Raw genomic sequence first — 21,135 nt, 5'->3', positions numbered from 1 at the left:
GTCACACAGGTAATATTATCACATAATTGCCCCAGCTATGGCAGCTCAGAAATTGGCTTCTCTTCGCCGACTCATCACTGAAAAGGGTACAGTGAGAATCACCAAGGGGGAAGTTTAAAGTTGAGATGGCACACACTGGGTTCATTAGCATGACAGGAAGCAAAATGGATGAGTCAGATTTCCTCTCCAGTGTTAACCCAAGTGCTGGCCCTTCAAGGGTACAGAAAGCTGATGGCCCTATACTTACAGCAATCTACACCAAGAAATTAATTTGTTGCAACAAGGAAGTTCTAGATACATCACTTTCAAAACAATTTTAATTGAAGCATGTTACTTATGGTACTGTGCAGCAATTGAGACAAGTGTGAAAACCAGATGCAGGACTTCACTCCAGCAATCGCACAAACACCAACGTTCTTCAACATTCTAGGCGCTAATTAGCAGGCGGATGGTATCTGAGTAATAGCTGGCTGGTGCATACATGACCACACATCTGTTTCCCACCTCTCTGCATCACTCTGCATGTTCACAGCCTACACACATTTCTCTCTCAAAGTCCTAATTAATGGAGAGCTCGTGTTGCAATAGGCAAAGAAACTGTTATCACCTCCTACAAGAAGAGAAGACCTACAAGTGCTGTCCACCACCGCTGGGCTTTTACATATGGAGTTCAGTACATCATGTTTAAGGAGAAGACATTTCTGAGGGTCTGGTTTATCAGCATGAGCTGAATGGAAAGAAGGGCTGTAGGAAACTTCAAAGAATCAAATACCAATCCATATTGCAACACATTTAATTCTGATCCTTGCTTGCTTAAACCGGCTCCCTTTGCAATTCCTGGTAAACTCTTCCCGTCAGCACACTCTCCAGTGCTGGAGTTGTGCTCAATGCCCCTCCCAGGGCTACAGCATGGTGTGCAATAGGCAATCCAGCACAGGCTGGCAGAGATTCCACAGTTTTCATTTGTTGAGCAACTCAGTGTGCCAGCCTCACTAGATAACCACCTTCTATGAAAGACAGTCAAGATTTCTGCATTATAAGATATGACAGAGGGTGATTACTCGCAATATCAGTAATTACTTAAGTCAGGGAAACTGCACATAAGGATTTTGATCATAGCTGCCATGAGGAGTATTTCAAGTCACTTACTATGGACTTCAGTTTCACACCACATTTAGGAATCCGTATCTTCCTGGATAAGGATGCTTAGCTCTCCAAAAGAATGAGAAAATGTCCTCCCAAGCTCTCAACATGATCCCGTAGCTAGAAATTAACTGAGTGCCTGAAACTTCAGCCTTATACATTTCTTAACGAGTACCCTCTGGACAGATTACACAAAAGTGGAGTCAGTGTTGAGAGGCTTCCTTCCTTTAAGTATTGCTAAATCCTGGCCTCAAAAGCATTGCATGGTAATGAGGTATACAGCCTAAAGACAGAAAGGGTGAAAAAGTTTCTTTTGTATCAGCTTTGAATTGTACTGAATGATAGTCTAATCTTACCACACACACCAAGTGTCTGAGCCACCTGTTCCACACCCATAGTTCTGCGTACCTTTTTATTTTCCCACCCTTTGCCTAGACTCAAAAAGCAAATGATTCCAAAATTTTTGGGTCCTATATGTATCCAGGTCTGTTCACAGCTTCTTTCAGTTTTTTTCCTGTGTTTTCTACATCCACAGTATGTTTCTGTGCTGCAGAAACAGCATTCTAAATAAAGGTTAAATGTTGATTTATGTAGCAGCATCATAACATTTCACATCCTATTTTTATTGACTCAAAATACTTTATCTGACCACAACTATATTCTCTAAAGAGGTCTTCATTCAGCCTTTCATAGTTTTGCTTTTTAGTGGTCCTTTTCCTGAAATTACACAATTAATTAGAACCTAATAAAATGTATTAATACTTTGCCCTCTGGTATGAATTACTTGCATTAATCAAGATTGAATTTCATCCATCATTCTGTTGACTGCTGACCTCATTTGATTAAATCCTTCCCAAGTTCTTTTTCAAACTTCACTAACACACCACCAAACATCATTACATTGCATTACATTCACCACATTTTAGGATATTTTGCTTCAATTGTGGAATTACAGTTGACTAATGAAACTCTCTCCTGTTGTCTCTACTCGCATTTTAATGCAAATTATGTACCCACTTTTTATGTACCTACTTAGAAACTATATAGCATATACATTTTCTTGTTGCCACACAAGTGAAAAATTAAATATACATGTAATAATAATGGACAGTACACATCAATGTTAAATGTACAACACAAAGCACATACTTTAATTTTTTTTTTATTCTCTCTGTCACCTTATAATTGCAGGTTTTTTTCCAGTACATAATGCCCATTTTCTACGACTATTACAGCTTAACATACCTGTTCCTGTTTTTCAACCACATATAAATTTCATTTTCTTTTATTACTTCTTTAACACAGATGAACATCATTATCTCCATTTTTTAAATAAGAAAATTAAGAAAGAAAACAAAGAATTATTTAATCAGGATTGCACAGGAAGTTGGTGGCAGAGATGTCAAGCAAACTTGGAACTGGTGGCAAGACCTATTCACTAATTGACAAGTCTACCATTCCTCATAGCATTTCAGTCCTTCCTTTAGTTTTCTAACATCAGTGAAATTTATTTTCCTTTATTGATTGCACATTATCTAAGATGCTTGACAAAAGGGGACATGGTCTGAAACCTGTGTTATATGCTGCAGCAAATTTATTTGCTGGAGGAGAACCACCAGCCCTGAATATAGTCAGGGCCAGTTGACTGATCACCTACATTGTAATAGCCTATCAAAAGTGAGAGGTATTCACAGTGAGAGATGCATCTTATTACAAACAAAAGCCACGTGCACCTTTCCTGCTGGTAGATAAACAAGCCAGCGCCTTTGTTAGGGAGAGGGAAGAAAATAAAAAAAATGGAGAGGTTTGCAACATAATGATCCCCATCAACATCTAGCAAATCTTTGACTGGTACAATAGGTAATTTCTTCAGGAATATCAGAATCTGCTGGAAGTCAAGATCATTTCCTATAGAAAGAGCTGAAAGGTTCCACAAGATAGCAGTATCATTCTCATTAGCTGCAAAGCACTGAACACAAAGGAAGAGCGTGACCATTTGAAATGCCATGAGGTGGGTGGTGAGGCTGAGGTACCAGCGTGGAATACAGGCCACTGTGACCGTTCTCCAGGAGACCACTGCCTCTTCTCTGGGAAAAAGTGGGAGCTGAGCTTTATATCAGACTGTGGCTCTACAGTTCCTCAAAGCAAACGGTTTATTTTGGCCAGATGAGCTCGGTTTTGAAACCAACAACAATAAGACTATCTGAAATTTAGTAGGAGATGTGGAGCATGAACTATCCATGAACTGGAACACCAATCCCCATCAACAAACACAGGGGTACACCGATTCTTACGGAGCCCCCTATTTGAATGAAGACGTCCCTAGGCCAACCAGCCTTAGTCATACCAATTTGTTTCTATCTTAGACCACAAAAAAGAACATTCTAACTCTTAGTAAAATATCAAAGAAAGGAAGATTGTTTTGGAAGACTGTGCTGCCAAGAACACAATAACATCACCATCAGCCCCCACACATTTGTTATTGCATTCAGCACAAATGCTGGATGAACATCTGCACTGTAAAAAATTAAGCCCATTAGCTCCTTCAGCTTGTTAGCATACTTTAATACTGTGATCACAGCTTTCTATTTCTATCAAGGTGCTACTAGGTGTCAGACTCAGTATTCACATAATGTGTCACTATTATCTCTACCCCTACCAGACCCCTCCTGTGTCTTGCTTTCATGAAACTATCACACACTGATACTGAACAGAAGGAAAGAAGAAGGAGAAAACAGGGAAGGAAGGAAGGAAGAAACTATCAGCGTGGCAATACTGCTGGAAAGATAAGTAGACCTGTGATCTTATCATGTACGGTTGGACAATGCTGTGTCCAATACATCTCTAGCACCTTAGACTGCATTGTTAAGTTGTTATAAAAGTCTTCTAACCCACACAAAACAGAACTGATTTAACAGCTCACTGTCCTCATCTGTTCTCTGTTAGTTCCTAACAGCATCTCAGTATAAAGAATTGGTTCCACTGTCTCATTTATGATCTAAATAGAACGCAAAATTCTCTTTTAGTCTTGATTTTAAGCCTTAACCTGCAATTAAAAGAACAGTTGTTTTTAAACAAAGATAGAAATACCAATTTGTGTTTTCATAGAAGCTGAGTATAGATATTTCTATGTTTCTGGTATTTTTCTTAACTCTAACCAGTCTGTATTCACTCCTTAGGTTTGCATACAACATGCATGTATATAAAACAAAAATAAGCACAAGTCTGCTCTAAGATACACGCGTACTCCCACAGTATCTGATGCCTGCGTGCTACACAGTCACAGGTGACAACTGTGTTTTCTACGTGCAGTAGGCTTTGTCAGTGCATTTGTTTTCTCAAACAGCCAAAACAAATTTAAGCCTGCAAGATGAACTTGGTTCACCATTAAATATAAAGCTGTCACAAAGTCCACAAATCCTGACTATAAAACCCACAACATCACTCAGAAAAAAACAGTAAACTTAGAGAAAGTAAAAGTCCCTATTCTTCACAAAACAAATTAAAAGACCCAGGTAAATAGTCTTGCTAGCTGGCATGAATTCAGCACCTTCTAGCTCATGTCCTACATTCAGAATGCCTTAACATGAAAAGTATGTGCTGCATATAGAAGAAGCCAACGGTGCCCACACATTTACTGGTTAGTGAAGGGTTGGTGGATCTTCACTTATTCTCACACTTCAGAAATGAGATGTTTCTCTTTACCCCAATTTCTGCCCTTCCCAAATGCTAAATTCTCTCCAGAGGACATAAACCCCATGCTCTTCATGCAAAGCAGTGCAGCATTCCTCCAAAGAATCAGGTTTACTGGGAAAGCAGAACTGTTTATCAAATTTGCTTTTTACTCTTTCACTTAATACCTGCAACTGGCTAGTGTTAGATTTGATGGTGAGCTAGCTGGGCCTTTGATCTGACCCAGGAGAGTTGTCCCTATGTAGTAATTTAACTAGCTAACATTATCCCAGTAAAGCTCCATGACTTAAGCCAAGATGGACTTGGTTATCAAAATGATATATTACACTGTACTAGCCTGGGTTCAGTCCAAAAGAGCCCATACCCAGGGACTGTCCTGAGACCCATTCTGATGCTTCACTCCTCTGTTTCATTTTTCTATTACAAAAAGTGACAAATAATGAGATTTTCAGAATTATGGAAAAGGGGAAAAGCAACTGTCAGTTCTTAATTCCCAAACTCTTTTGTATTCAGAGAAAGGTTTATCAGCACATAGTTTAGAGCGGCAGGGACTAAGGCACAGAACCTTTAAACCAGTCAAGGATAAGCCACCATTGAACAGAGCCACTTGTACCTCCCTCTGCTTTTGTGCAGGCACAAGAGGTTGTACAGTCGAGCTGAGAACAGAATCAAGGACATGACACCAGCCAAAACATAGTACACATTTCTCAGAGTTCATCAGAACCAGGTCAGCCTCCAGCCCAACTCCTGTGTGCCTGCACAAACACTTGCACAGGAACAAGTGAGGGACCCACCACAAGAGGCAACAGCGGCTTGTGCCACTTTCAAGCACTTGCAAAACTGTGGAGAGCATAAGGGTTTCATCAGGATTTCCAGTCTGAGAAAAGTAGCTACTAATGGCCAAAGCAACATGCTTTGGTTAAACACTACATGATATGGAAAAACATCATTTCACTCCCAATACAGACCACTGTAGAGATCACTGAAAAGCATGGATTTCCTTGAGCATGAGGCATATGAAAATTTACATAGAAACTTGAGACAAAAAAAATTTCACTGTGCATGTAATCATACCAGAACTTAAAAGGAATCCCCCAATTCACCTTAATCTCAGTTGTTACTTTACAGCAGAAGTAGAAGATGAGCCTGCTTAAGAAAAATTAAGGTGGTTCATTTCATCAGGGAGATGAAGAGTTTCTGGAGATAAATGGTCAGATACACATCTGCAGAATGAAAAGCAATCAGACATCACCGTCTGCAACATTGTTAGAGAAGGAAGGTGATCTAGTCTGACTTTATGTCCCTTTCTTGTGAGGATTTTTTTAAACATTACTTTTTATTAAACCTTCACAAAACATTTTATACTATAAGAAAATATAAGTTACTGCCTAAGCACCTGAACAACTTCCAATGCTGTATAGAAGGAATAGTTGCCAATGGCTCCTCCAGGCTTGTAGTAGCCAAGTGCAAACAGTATAAATGCACTGCTCCTCCTAATGAGTATTTACCAGCAATAACCAATGTGGATTGAGTGAATAATGGGGAAAGCTGTGGCTGTAAAATTCACACAGGAAGATTTCAGAACTGCATCTAAAACTTACAGAGGTTTAGCTAGGCAGTGTCTAGTGCACAGTACAGTGTGACCCCTGCAAATGAAAATGCAGTGAGGAAGGGCAGCAATGGACAACACTTACTAACATGGACTGAAAATAAAAGTAACAAAAGTTGCTCAGTTACACCCTGTATGATTCCCAATGTCATGTTCAAGCATCTACTAGGTGCATGTGAAATAATGAAAATAACTGTCTCACAATTTATTCTCTTTCCAGGGATCTTGCCTGTGGTATGAGACTGCACTGGGGTTTTCATACTTGACTTTTACACTGGCACTGATGGAATGTTTCTGCTACCATGCAAGTCTGGTGGAGAACCAGTGTGTAAAAAGAGTGTCACAGAGAGTGTGGGAGGTCATTTCCCAGCCTCACACAGGTCCAGGAGGAGCTCTGGTGTCTTGAAGAGCCAAATCAATCTGTAAGATACAAAGTCACATTGTGCTTGGCAGTACTGCTCTGAGATTTCCAACCTGAATCTTAATCACTTTCTAAGATACATAAAAGTCAGTCTTTGAACAAAGATTTTATTACACAGTTCACTTTGAGAGCTTACAATTCTCTTTTGCATCTTTAAGAAATCAGTAGCCAAAAAGGGAACTGGAAAAATCACAAGGATTACCCAACATGATCGTACTGAGCAGTAACATTTAGCAATGGATGAAGTTTCCTAAAAGTTAACAGCAACTGATGGAAGGGTGAATGAAATGTGTGTGAAGAGCAAACACAAACAACTTCAAAGAACATTTTTTTCTGATCTTGATTAAATGTGATACAACTGACTTACATACTTTGAGAATGAACAAAATAGCATTTCAGAGCTACTGAGATTCCCATGTTTTCATCTGCACAGTACTGTGAGTTTTTCTTTCTCTCATTAGCTGTAAATATATGATTAATGTTCAGCTGGAAACTTCATGAAATGGAAATCCCTTACCAGGAGCCGAGATCAGCCCCGTTCTTAAGCAAATGCGAACACCTAATTTTGCACCAGCACATTTCATAGTTGTTATTGGCCACATACATGTATGTGTGTGTGTCTGGCTTGTCCATATCACTAACAGTGTAAAGCCTTAGGGAAAGAATATGTAAACTCTAGCATTACTGAATTCCACTGCAGTTTTGTTACAGCATTCCTGTTACCAGAATTCTATTTCAGGGATTACAGTATTTTTTAAAATACATACAAAATTTTAAGAAAAGAATATACAAAAGTCACCTTAATGTTTTGCTCTTTTTCAAATTTTCAAGATCATATTAATTGTTAACATTCCATAATGTGCTTTAAAAATACACAAGGATAAAATTATTTCAAAACAAAGCACAGAACCTGATTATAGCATTTCAAGAAACAAGACTGCACTTAGGCTGAACCAATTGAATTTTCTAAATAAAAATATTGATCTAGTATTTAATGACATATACACAGAACTAAAATCCAAAGTGCTATGATTTATTCTGTAATCTGAACCCCAGAGATTACAGAGAACCTCCTGCTTTTTAAATAAGTTAGCATATGTATCAACCTGAGTTTTTGTCAAAACTCTGCTGGTCAAAAAATACTTATCACTCCACTGACATTAGAAATTTTTTTATCGTTAATTGTGCTTAGTGACAGAGAAGGGACAAGTAACAGCATGAGAGACCACCAAATAGCACAAGCCCTGCCCTAGGCTATGGGTCTCACCTGGTTACCACAGCTTCTCCTTTCCAAAGGCAGCCTCACGCAACCTCATCTTAACAGCCGGGGACACAGGGAACCCCGGGTAGGGAAACAGATGAATCCTTCTGAACAAGTGGCCAAATAAAGAAAACATAAGCAAGTAAGTAGGCATTTTCCAGCATATACTGCGACTAAAGCAATTGATAAATACAGGTGACCGCATAGTTTTTTAAAGCGTGTGCTTTATAGCCAGATGATGACTCTCCCAATCCACCCCCTCCCGAGATCTATACTCCCAGCTCAATCACCCCGCAGTCCCTGGGCAGATGCAGCTGAAATCGATACTGCCGTAACAACATCCCTCTCCTTTCCCCCCCAAAGCCCCAGAACAGCCAAGTTTCAGCTGAGCTCGGTATTGACCGGCTCCCAGCACCGGCGGGCAGGATCAGCCCGGATCTCTATCTGCTGAGAGGGGAGCACGTCCTGACTTTCCCCAGTCACTTAAGCCGGCGTCTCACTGCTTGTCCTTAGAGACCACAGCTCCACTCAGGCAGAGAGCGTCTAGACAGTATTCATGATCCATCTGTCTGGCACAGCCAGGCTGATGACAAACTCTATTAGAGCCGAAACAATTTTTTTTTTTTTCCCTGCTCTTCCCTCCTCCCATCTCCCTTTTCCTCCGAGAAGCAGTAATCTGACACTGAAAATTACTATCATTGTTGCAATGCTCAAAATAGCAGTGCCAGACTTTCATTAACATCAACGCTAGACTGCTAAATATTTAAAGAAATGGATAAATTTCACCTGAAGTGGGACAGCCCGGCACACATGAAAGCAGAAGCACAATCAAAATGTAAATCTAAGCGCTTGTTTTTATCTGCACAAATTCGGTGTCACAGTCAGAGGGGGATGCCAAAGGTCTCTTTAAACAAAATATTTTCCTTTGATTGAGCTTTTTGTTTTTAAAACAGAATCATTCTCCAACCCCCTGCAGATCCCTACAAAGCTCAGAGCTGACAGCAGTAGGTGGGGGTGGTGAAAGGGAGAGCTATATATTTGATTTGTTTGGGTTTTTTTACCTTGCAGAGGAAAATGAACTCCTACAGGAAATTCTTCTATGCCAAAACAGCCATGACACATCACCTCCATCAATGCTGACAACTTGAAATTTGATGTAGACATAATTTGCACATGACAAGAAGGATTTGTTCTCACTTATTTTATTCTTCCATAAAGTCTCAAGCGTGTCAATATTTGTGTTTGATATGCCCACAAACACATACAGACCACAGCAAAGACAACTACCTGTACTGTTTCCACCAAACAACTAAAAACCCTAAAATCCCCATCACCACAACCCTTCTCAGTAAGACGTGACTTGGACACTGCAGTCTGCAGACAACAAACTACGCGTCCCATTTCAAAATCTAATTTACTTTTAGCAGGACAAGGCAGGCTGATCGTTTTTTGTGAAACAAAGGGAAATGCTCAAACAAATGAACTGTGTCCTTCTAGAGGCAGGCACATTGTTTCAGTTCTTTGGAGTCCAAATTCTCCAGGTCACATGGAGTGGCAAGCTGCTGCCAGGGCCAAGCCTGCAATGTTAAAAATCCTGCTCTTTGCCTCATTTTTCCTATCATGGCTTTGTGCTGTTAAATACACCCTTGACCTCCAAGTAGTCTTAAAAGAACAGTCATCTCCATTATCTCAATCAATAAGTCCTTACAGCTGATGAAAACAAAAAGAAGTAGCCCTACTGAAAGCTGACATGGGCTATGCACAAGGCGACCTGCAGGGAGAGATGCAGTAGCACTGGGTGTCCTCACCGAGGACGGGAGGTGTGCTTCAACATGCATCACCAAACCTGCATCCTGGTGCAAACCAAGCAAGCTGATACCTTAATATGTTCAGCTTAAATGCCTTAGCATGTATTTTGATCAACTTGCTGGACTGCAGCTTGTGCCATCTAAAATCAGACTCTAACACACCTTGGATTTTCCCAGCTGTCCTCCAATTTCTCTGTGCTATACAGAATGAATCGCCCACACAGCAGCATAAGGCAGCCCTACGTATAAGTCAGCAAAGGAAAATTAAGACAACCAAAGGGCTCCAGAGATACACATTTTTTTCTCCTTTGCACAGGTGAGACGTTGAGCTCAGTAGCAGCATTCTTATAAGGGCATGTAGTGATAGGACAAGGGGGAATGGCCTGAATGAGAATAGGTTTTAGACTAGGTAAAGCAGGAAGACACTGGAGAAGGCTGCCCAGAGAAATTGTGGGTGGCCCATCCTTAGAAGTGTTCAAGGCCAGGTTGGATGGGGCTTTAAAGCAATGTTCCAGTATGTGTCCCTGCTCATGGCAGAAGGCTTGGAACTAGATGATCTTTCAGGTCCCTTCCCACCCCAACCATTCTGTGATTTAAAAGACTGAACAGTTAGCACACTGGAGCCATATAAGAATGGCAAGGAGGGAGGAACAACAGATCTGGGAGATGTGAACTCCTCTAACAGATAAAGATAGCATCTCTTATAATCAGGAGATCCAGGGAGCAGGTCACCCACAAAAGAAAATCTTTCCATGCCATTGCCCATGCAACTTAACTAAACTAAACAAGAAGCTCCAACAAGACATTCTGGATTTGGCTGCTGGCAAGAACAAAAATGAGAAATGCGTCAGCAGCTGGGAAATACGGGGTACCACTAACATGGCACATACTGCTTAAATAAACTAAAGCAAAACTTTCATATGAAAATTTATTTATTCAGACATTGTTTGGGGACAGCCTGTGTATAACTCTGAAATGAGATGAATATTTTTTCCATCACAGGAGGATAGAAGGTTTGAATACAGCAAAGGGATTCTTTGAACAAGCAGCAGAGGGGACAGCATACTGCTTGTAGTGATTATGTGTTGTAGGTAAAGAAAAGGGCAGTCCCAGGGAGAAACAGGATACCCTGCTTGGATGTTAACCAGCACAAACTAGTAAGTGGCTCCTTTCAACAGTTTCTTTCTCATTCAAGAACTGCACACAAGCAAGAAGATGCAAGAACAAACCTTATATGTAACACTGACCAAAAAGAAATACCTGGTTTAATATTCCTCAAGCGATTTTATTTTTTTTTAAATACTAATTTTCTTCTAGTTGAGCTGTCTTGTTACTGTCTTATTAATGTCTTGTTACTACTCAGAGAGCAATGAATGTATGTACTTCTGTCCTGAAAGGCAGCCTGCTCAGCTGGGACATTTCAAGAGCACACACTCTGGTGTAATCTGGTAGGGATCCCCATTAAAATCATTGAGCAAAAGCATGCACACATTTCTTAATTCAACGTGTCATCCCTGTAAGGCCTGGGGACCTCACTTCAGCAAGTATTCTAAAAACATTTTTTCAAAGCTGGAATAAGCCAACACAACTGACGTGTCCATAACAGTGTTGTTTCCTGTTACCATCTGGCACTGATTTCTACCATGTAGTAGTCTGTTTCATAGCCAGAACATGGTAAATATAATTTAAATAGAGTTTATGGTTGTATTATTTTTCTGTCTGGCTTTGATCTTCTTTTTCTCTTTGTTTCACCATTAGGATCCTGTTTCACTGGGATTTGTTGTTTTTTTTTTTTACTTAACACTGAAGTACCTTTATTTAACAGCACTTGTCACACAGTCCCTATTGTAATGATAAAGTACAGTCACTTTCAATATCCCCAAATGCAACAAATAATGAAATGCTTTATCTGCCACAAGGTGAGCAAAAAGTTAAACGTTTCCAAATGCTCCTAGTAATGTATCCAGAATTTCCTCTACAAACTCCTCATTTCCAATACTGTTGCAAAACCAGCAAATACAGTTCTTGAAAGATTTAATAAGACTTTACGTAATGACCCCTCTTCCCTGGGCACTTGGGAGATCTCAATTAGTAGGCCTATTGGACACCATATTTTAGAAGCAGTCACTCTGACAGATTTAAGAAAACATAATTAATAGGAACAAACTTGAGGGGTTTTGTCTTGGTTGTTGGGGGGGTTTTAACACCCATACATGGGTGATAACAGCCCTCACAGCTGTAAAAGGTTGATTAGAGGAGGAAGCTGACTATCTTTCTCCAAGTCCACCAAAAATAAAAAAATGCTGCCAACTTGCATGACTTTTCAGAGACAGGATCATGAAATGCACCAACTACAATTCTCAGGAAAGCCGTAGAGAACATTTGCTGAGGTTTTTCAGAGACACATTTTGTTTGGTTTGGTCAGGATAAATTTGATGGTGCTGGAGGCTAGGGGGATGACTCGCCAGCTGACCAGGAAGACCTGTCTTCATGACCTACAGCAAGACTGGGGGGGACAGATGTGACTTAGGGGAAGAGCAGGTAGCTTGCAGATCCTGGATCAAGCAAGTAACAATATTTCTAGAGGCCAAAGGCCTTTTTTAGGAGAAGATGCCAAGACGATACTTGATTACTGCTTGACTGCCACCAGCACAAAGGGGTACTGCAAAACCACCAGTGCCCTCTTTGTCAGACCTCAGGATGAAGAAGGGTTTGGGAGTTCCACCTAAGAGGCTCCACCTAGGAACTAAAGGGTGCCACCACTGCACTGCACAGGTGATGAACCTGTGATGCCACAGCTGCTGCTCATCACCAAAGCCCTTCCCTCCATCTGCTACCACTGCAGTTTTTGTGGCCACTTTTGGACAAACAGTTGTGCTAGCTTGGTTTAAGAGCTCTTGCTGTACAATATCCCAGTCAAAAAAAATTCTTCTATTTGGACTTTACAGATATGCTTACAAATTTTGCATGAATAAACAATAAAATGTGGCTTTTTACAGCTCAAAAGCCAAGGTTATGGGCGAATGTGACATTTTGATTTGGACCCATCACTAAAGCCTATGTCTTGTCCTGGGACTTGGAAGAGAGTTCCACTCAAAACCAAACAAATTAAAACAAAAATAAAATGAAATAGCCTAAAAGTATACATAGGTCATTAGTATTTCAAAGCCACTGAAATCACTGCAGAGGTATCAAAGTAACACAGAGTACAAGGTTTAAATGATTTAGAGTACAGCATTTAGGAACATGTTCACTTGGAGGTAGAGGGTACAGGAGGACAGGTGTATAGCCAACATCTGGCTTCATCTTCTGTCCTGCTTATAGCTGCATGCATTAATTACAAAAATTACAAATATACTCTGCTCATAATTGCTATTACTAATAACAACATAACAAAACAGATATTCCTAAAACATAGTAACAACCAGAAGTGAAATAGAATACTGAGGTATGTCAGTGTGGGAAGAACAAAACCATTTGGAAAGAAGAAGTAACTTAACGTATTTCTATTGTACCTGTGTGTAAGAAACCTTACTGGAAAATTTATCACCCATCCAGAAAGCTGAACTGTGGTTTAAAAATAAATTATTGCACAAGAAACAAAAGCAAAAGCAAAGTTTGATTTCAGTGTACATGACTGAGGGCAAAGCACTAAGAAAACAATTCTAGTCATAAACTCTGGCACTGTGTGGGCAATACTTATGTGCTGAAGAATAGCAACTAAAGCTATTTTAAGTATATACCTACAAAGGTCACTAACCTACCAAACAATTCTGATCTCAGCACCAATAAACCTAATAGGAATGAGGAACAGAAAAATTATAATTTTCTTGATAGTCTTAATAGCATATAAAGACTCTTAGAACATAGAATACTTTGTAGCATCTTGGAAAACAAATATTTAATTACACTTTCTCAGAGGCCACATAGGATCCATGTGATTATATCCGCAATGTCCATAGCAAAAACTCCCTTGGAATAACTACAAATTTCCATGTTTAGAATCCTGGGGAAAGTGTGTCACAAATCCCTGCTTGTTCAAAGAAAAATAGTATTTACTTTCTCTGCCTCATACTTCCTTGATATCATACTGCAGATCAAGTTTCCAAAAAGACTGATTTCTGAGGTAAACAGACATATTTGACATACATACATACATACATGGATGCACACAAGGAGCCAATACTCACAGCTGAAGATGCCTGGAGGTGGATGCTCTGTTACAAGCAGGCAGTTCTCTTCATCACTGTTATCTCCACAGTCATTCTGTTGGTTACAAATCAGTGAACCAAGATACAAGCATTTACCACTGGCGCAGGTGAATTTGCACTCTGAAAGGCAAAAAAAGAAACCAAAGCAAAAATTTGTGAGAAAATTGATGCCTACCCTTCTTCAGTGCTAAAATGACAATATTTTTCAAGTAGATGCTATAATAGTGGATGGATCTTTGTCATTTCAACACCAAAACAATCAATTTTGTCCTTATAGTATTGCATGTATAAATATATACATGACACATTCCTGATCACCAGAATCAAACAACTACTAAACCAGATTCGCCATTTGGGAAAATTCACCTTTTTAAATAATAAGAAATATTTTTTGAAGTACAGGTTGATTATAGTTCACTTTGGACAAAGACTGTGTTCTCATATATGTTTGTGTGACACCTTGCATATTTAGGGCAAGACAGCACTATTAATAAAAACAGTAATTGTCCTACATTAAAAAAAACCTTGCATCAGCTGTAAGGGAACAGGATAGTTTGTAACCAGGAACAATCCTGTCCAGACACAGACAATTATTCCTTAACTGCCTTCTCAAAGCAAATCTGCCAGTCTCCCACCTAATTACAATCAAGTACCTGGTGTCTGCACATTGAAATCCCGCATGCTAGTGTTCTTTAAAAGTTAGCAAACTTCTAAAATGCCTGTAAGGTGTCTCAATGCTAAATGCAGGCATGATATAGTTTTACACTTCATTTTTTTACCAAAAAAAAGGAGAACAGTTTCCCCTAAATATGATTCTGTCATGAGAACAATTCCTATGAGACCAAGTAAACTTCATAGCAAGCACTGGAGATGTAATTAGGAAATATTCACAAAAAATATACACACAATTATGAAAAGCTTTCTCACTAGGTTTGTTCCAAAGTAAAATATACACATAAAACAGAGAACACATTATATCTAGACAAATTAAAATTTAATGATTACACTACTAGTATGTTGACAAATTCTGTTGATTGTCATTCACAAGCAGAGGCAAAGCAGACAGAATTAGAAACTCTCACAAGTAGCTCATTAAAGGAGTGCCATTCCCTGAACCCTGGGCTTCCCTAGGACTGCAATATGGGTTGGCTCCTGCTTCAGAGAGATGCTTTCTGGTCCTTGCCAGCAAAGAGATAGAATTTGCTCATCTTCAACAGTATCAGCAAAAGACTTTGCTTTAATCTTAACTTAGTCAGAGCTGAGACAACAGGACCTCCAATTCTAAAAAGTCCCCAAATCAGTTACCAAGGTGTGACACTTACGTGTCTGTTGCATAATGCAAGCATGGTAATAGCAAAGCAGAGGAAAAAGAAATTGAGAAAGGGAACAAATTAATTTTCATTTTTCATTTGCTTTATAGAAAAAAGCAATTTGCAGACTTCACTCTGAACACTTTTCAAGAGTATTAATGATATTTTGGTACATGTAGCATCAAAAACCTGCTGCAATAAAAAATTGTATGCATAAATATGTGTAACATATAAAATGGCACTTAGGAATATAAATAGAAGGTATGAAATGCAAGGAAAACAAGCATTTCCTGTGGGGAAAAAACTCGATCTATTTCACTTTGTGAAAGTGTACTTATTTTATAAGTATTTGCCTAAATGAGGTCCTCAAATTTAAGCTTTTTCAGTCCAACCCTGCAGTCCCTGACCTATGAAAATTGCAGAATAAAATACTGTACAAACAAATTATTTTCTTCTGTTTGTTAATGTGTTTTTCTCTGCTACAACAAAGAACTGAAGAGGCATTGAAGGGCTTAGATTCTTTTTGAGTATAGACTATAAAAAAAATCATAACCAAATGAAGTAAGCCTTTGAAACCCATGGAACAGAAAAGGGCATTAACAATTACTTTTGGAAAGGAGACTTAAAAGACCAGACTCAACATTAGCAACCTGATAATTACAATGCTTTAGGACTCATTTCTGCAATTTCATGAAGAAACTGGAAAAAAAATAAACAAAGCTGTCTTAGAAGATTAGAAAAGTCACCTTGAAAGGATTCAAACTTTCCAGGTATCTTAAATGAAGAATTTAACACAGGGTTAAGTTAGAGTGGTAAAGAACATAATGCTTCTATTAGAAAGAATCAATCATATTACAGTTGGAATATGTGGCATGCTACTTTGGCTAACTTGTACTGCTTTCCTGTGCCTTTGTGTTGAGTCCTAAGGTAGTGCTTTCCATGCTTCCTCCATGGTTGACATGAAATGCTCAAGCAAGATGTCAAGTCAAAAGCAGTTAAAGCTAAGAACTCAAGGTGTCTGTTTGCCACCAGATTATATGGTTTTCACACAAAAGACTAGACCAAGCATTACATTTTTCATAGCTATATTAAACTCTTAAAGTTCTGGGGTTTAACTAACATTATCATAAGAGAACTAACCAAAAGAAAGGAATTGTGATTTAGGGGAAAGGGACCCAAGTCTGTCATAGACAACAGACCACACTGAAATACGGAATCAAAAAGCAGACTCAAACAACTTCTGTTGTAAAATATTAAGGCTACTTCCTCATTCCCTCACACATGTGAAAATAGCCATTGTGAAGGTACATTAAAAAAAAGAGCCAAAAGGCCTTTTGCTCCCTTTTTGATGTGCCCACATTGACTGGAAAATTGCTTACAATACCACAGGAATTCTGTGTTGATTTGAAAATGGGGTGTGTTGTCAAAAATCATGTTGCCTTCTGATCTCCCACCAAATCTATTTGCCAAGGAAGCAGCCATCCTCTACTGGCCCTGCTTGGGATGGAGTTAACTTTCTTCACAATGGACTCCATAGTGGCTATTTGGATTTGTGATCCAAATAGTCAGTGCTGGACAGTGTTGAAGGACAGTGTTGATGTCACAACAATGTTTTGTTTAGTGCTGAGCAGTGCTTGCATATCAGTGAGGCTTCCTCTTTTTCTCACTCATGCACCTGCAAAAGTAACATCAAAATCTAATAAAATGTAATATCTAATGGAGGACACAGAGTTGCCAGACTTAGTCTGCATAATCGCATTCTGCTGAAGTCTGAAAGAAATATTTGAAGAAAAAATGTATTGCAGGAATAGGGCAAATTAATTAAACAGATTATTCAATGAAAATACAGATACTTCTGACCACAGAATACACTTAGGATCTGGTATTTGCAACTTGTGAACAAAAGTTCAGTACCTTTAATTAGTTTGCTTAGTGAATGCATTTAAACAGTGTGTGCTTTTACTAAAACCAGAGAAGAATCCTTCCATGTAAAGCAAGATGGATCAAAGTCAGGTTGAGGGAGGTAGTAGAAAGCAAATGTTAGAGCTTTGTCAAACTGAAATAAACCTGCAGAGGTCTGTACCAAAATACAAGGAGTGACCTCAAAACCCTCTGACCAGGGAATTCAGACCAGTCCAGACTAAACCAACGTGCCTAATGACACACCAGAGAGCCCTTTTCAGTACAAAATCATGTACTTGGCCTGTCTAGACAAGACAGGGGGAAAAGATCCTGTTCTGAAAACAAGTCAGCATGATCCTTCTTTCATGAATAATGTTTCAAAGCTAGACAGTTTCCCTTTTCATTTTCAAGTGGCAATTAGTGAAACATCAGTCGGTTGGTCAGCAAGGCTCTGACTAGAGCTAAACCTGAAGCAAGATGACAGCTACTGGAGGTTGAAAAATACCAACCCTACTTATAATTATGTCTTACTATGTTCATAATTATGTCTGGAGTATGCCTTAAAAAAACTATATGATATAGTGATTCTTCAACATAAAATTTTAATAAACATACTTCCAGGTAGGACTTGACTATCTTGAAAAAAAAGAAATACTAAGAATACTATTTTGAGCATTTCCTATTTTTAGAAACTGAATGGAAGTAGTATAAATAAGTATATTGCATACATGTCCAAGGTAGATGCTTGTATGCATAAAACTCTACAATTACCAATTAATATATAACTACATTTCAAATAGTTTCAAATATTTAATTGAAGGTTATGTTTCTGTTGCTACAGCAAAAGATGTATTTGCCTCATGATACAAAAAAACTACCCTGATCAGGTTTTTTACTGTGAAATGCAAGATCTGATGTATTGGGAAGGCTTATTTTATACTTTCTGTGCCTAGCCAACAAGATAATTTTATCCTTGTATTCAACTTAATTCTTTTAGACTTCATTTACACTTGATTTCATCCATATGAACAGCATTCCCATTGTTTTGTCATCCCACTTACCGTAGGGCATTTTTAATTATAGCTAAGTGCTGTTTGTTTTTCGAATGTAAGCCCAACCACGGGCCAAGGGAAAAAAGCAACGAAGTGTCATATTGAAAAAATATGGTGGTTTAGGCCACTGTTATGATGCATGTCACAGCTGCTTATTTAACGGGTCTGAGATGATTATCTGACCCAGGGGCAGAATTCTCTTCCATCCATTCGAATAAAAAATAAAAAACCATATATGCAGCCAGTGATTTCAAACTGTCGTGACTAAACTGTAGTAACAGTTCAAATGCACAAAATGAAATCCTGAGTGATGTCTGGGACTTCACCAGAGCAGAAAGGCACCCTCCCAAAATCCAGCAGACTGGCACCTGCCCGAGCATCTCAGCCAGCAGAGGGTGATCAAATACCCTGCTGAAGTCATGTAAATGGAAGGTAAGGAACCCTTTCCCTCCAGGTGGGTGGACCTAACTCTCCAGAATAAAGGCCTAATTTCTAATTTTTAGCTTAAAGTCGCCATTTTACGTACGTCATCATACTTCTTCATACTCCTGCTCATATTGCAGCATGTAAGAGCCTGAAAGAAAATGTGTTTAAAGGGCACCATCACCTGTTATAAGGATAATAAGGGGCAGAAGCAGTAAATTGGGGAGGGCGGGAGGAACCACACTTCACTAGAGATTAAAGAAATATAAACCACAAATACCAGAGTCTGTACAATAAAACCCTGTTCAGCCTCTCATAAACATCTGTCTGTGTATTATTTTTAATATTGTATATTGTAGCTTTATAATGGGAAGTAAATCATAAATAGGAGACATGCACACAAGGAGCATGTTTATTTGGGAAAAGCTGGGTTAATAAGGAAGATGGCAGGCTGCCATGCGATCTAATAAACCTCCACTAGTGCAGGGAAGGGAGGGATAAATAGGTCTCTACAAAACAAAAAAGCACTTCACAAAAAGAATGCCAAGCAGAACACCAATGAAAACGAAAGCGGATCAGCTTATGCAGGGTAAGAAGCGGAGCTGAAAGCCACAGTCAGAGGCCTGTCCTCAGTGCCCACAGCCTCACGCGGGACCAAGAAACGAGGCTGCTCTCGGAGCCACGCAACGTGGAGATGGAGACCTTCTCTGCCCAGGGGAGATTACAGCATTAAAACCAGGCTGATTGAAAGAAGATTGTTACTGGTTCACAACCAGTCTCATTTGCTCTTACAGTCCCCCATGCTCGCTTGCTTATCCAGCAATTATCTTTTCATCTACTTCTTAAGGCAAAGCCTGGAGCTATGCCCTTTAACGAGTTACTATTTATGTCAGTGGCTAAAGGAAGAAAACACAATATTCTTGCACACAGGTAGCGAAATCTGTGCTCAGTTCACCAGTTCAGGGCATTAGAACATTTCACAAAGCTTACCTTTATTAACAGCCTGAATGAAATTACCCCAGACATCATGGGGGCAACTGAAAGAGCTCCTTTATTTTGAGGTAGGTCAGTGAGGTTAGCTTTTGCCTGTGATCTTACTTCACAGTATATACCTGTCTCTCTGGTGTGAAAACAAAGAGAAAAATCTCATCCTGAGGGCCATTGGGGCGTTAAGAAAAGAGTTTTTATCAACAGTGGAAACCAAATTCAGGAGATTCACTGTCACTGAGCCACCATCCTGCCCATGGAGCAAGCTCCACAGCTTCACACTGGGGACCAGCAGCAGCCCTGAGCATGGCCCCTCAGGAACGAGACAACAGCTCCCATCACAGCACTCATCACTAATGGACAAAGTCTCTCCAAGGTGATCTCAAAGACTATCAGGCTCACACAAATTGCCAGTTCTGCCAGCACAAAGAAAAGCCAATCAAGGAAAGCCTCTTCTATTGCCACCTTCATAAATGATTTGTTCTATTTATCACTTACCTTCCCATAAGACAGAAAGGCAGTATAAACATGGGTTTCCATTTTCTGCCCTTCTACCCACCTGCTTTTCCTGGACTGACAATGTTCTGCCTGCTTATGCCCACAGAGAACTGAAACGCCAGGACTTCTCAACAAAAGTTGAGAGTCTCTTTCTCCTCATTCATGTGAAGATCCTTTACATCCCCATTAAAGCCCCCTGACACCCTCTCCAGCCACAAAGCTTCTGCAGAAACATCCTTCCAGCAGCGTGAGCCTGGTGCTCCCTGGCACAGGCACTTGTGCCAGTGCCAACAACTCAGCTGAGTCACAGTCTTGACACTGACCCAGGGATCCACCCGGGTCAGAGCCCCCAGAGAAAAGGACACAGCACCATGGCAGACACTTACTTCACTTCATCACAGTAAGAAATGACCTGTGGAGAGGGATGGGTTTCCAGGAGCCATGGGAAGGGCTCGTGTCTGCCCTGAGAGACCCCCCCCAGGAGCCCCTGCTGGCTGTACATTTCTACATACACTAGCAAAGTTTTCCAAGTCAAGTATGAGGAAGGGGGGAAGGAGCATTGGTGACTCAACTAATGACACTCTCATTTTCAGTTGAGAAATTACATGAGGAGACGATTAAAGACACATTAAGCATGTACCTTATAATTTTTGTCAAGCAAAATGTCATTATCATGGGCAAGTGCAGGTAAGAAGGGTATGTGCAAATGAGATTTTCTTAACATCTCATTCTCCCTAATCATAATTCAAAGAATTCTTGAATTATGGTAAATATTTTAAAATTATCTTAGTTGGTGTTCATCTTAAGAAATCTTTAA

The 21,135-nt window shown here is 39.6% G+C and overlaps 1 protein-coding gene across 2 annotated transcripts in view; it reads right to left on the bottom strand.

The window, feature by feature from the left end:
• Positions 1–21,135, bottom strand: part of LDLRAD4 (low density lipoprotein receptor class A domain containing 4) — a 272,964-nt gene that overhangs the window by 124,231 nt on the left and 127,598 nt on the right. For both annotated transcript variants that reach the window (XM_014255081.2, XM_005517283.3), the window contains exon 4: positions 14,126–14,266. In XM_014255081.2, the coding sequence (XP_014110556.1) occupies positions 14,126–14,266 (141 nt within the window). The remainder of the gene's footprint in view (positions 1–14,125; positions 14,267–21,135) is intronic.

This window comes from Pseudopodoces humilis, chromosome 1 (genome assembly GCF_049639895.1).
Source record: "Pseudopodoces humilis isolate 2021_Gansu_Grassland_sample_001 chromosome 1, ASM4963989v1, whole genome shotgun sequence".
NCBI classification, from domain to species: Eukaryota; Metazoa; Chordata; class Aves; order Passeriformes; family Paridae; genus Pseudopodoces; species Pseudopodoces humilis.
Note: the sequence above shows the minus strand (reverse complement) of the source record. Positions and strands in the feature narration are given on the sequence as shown.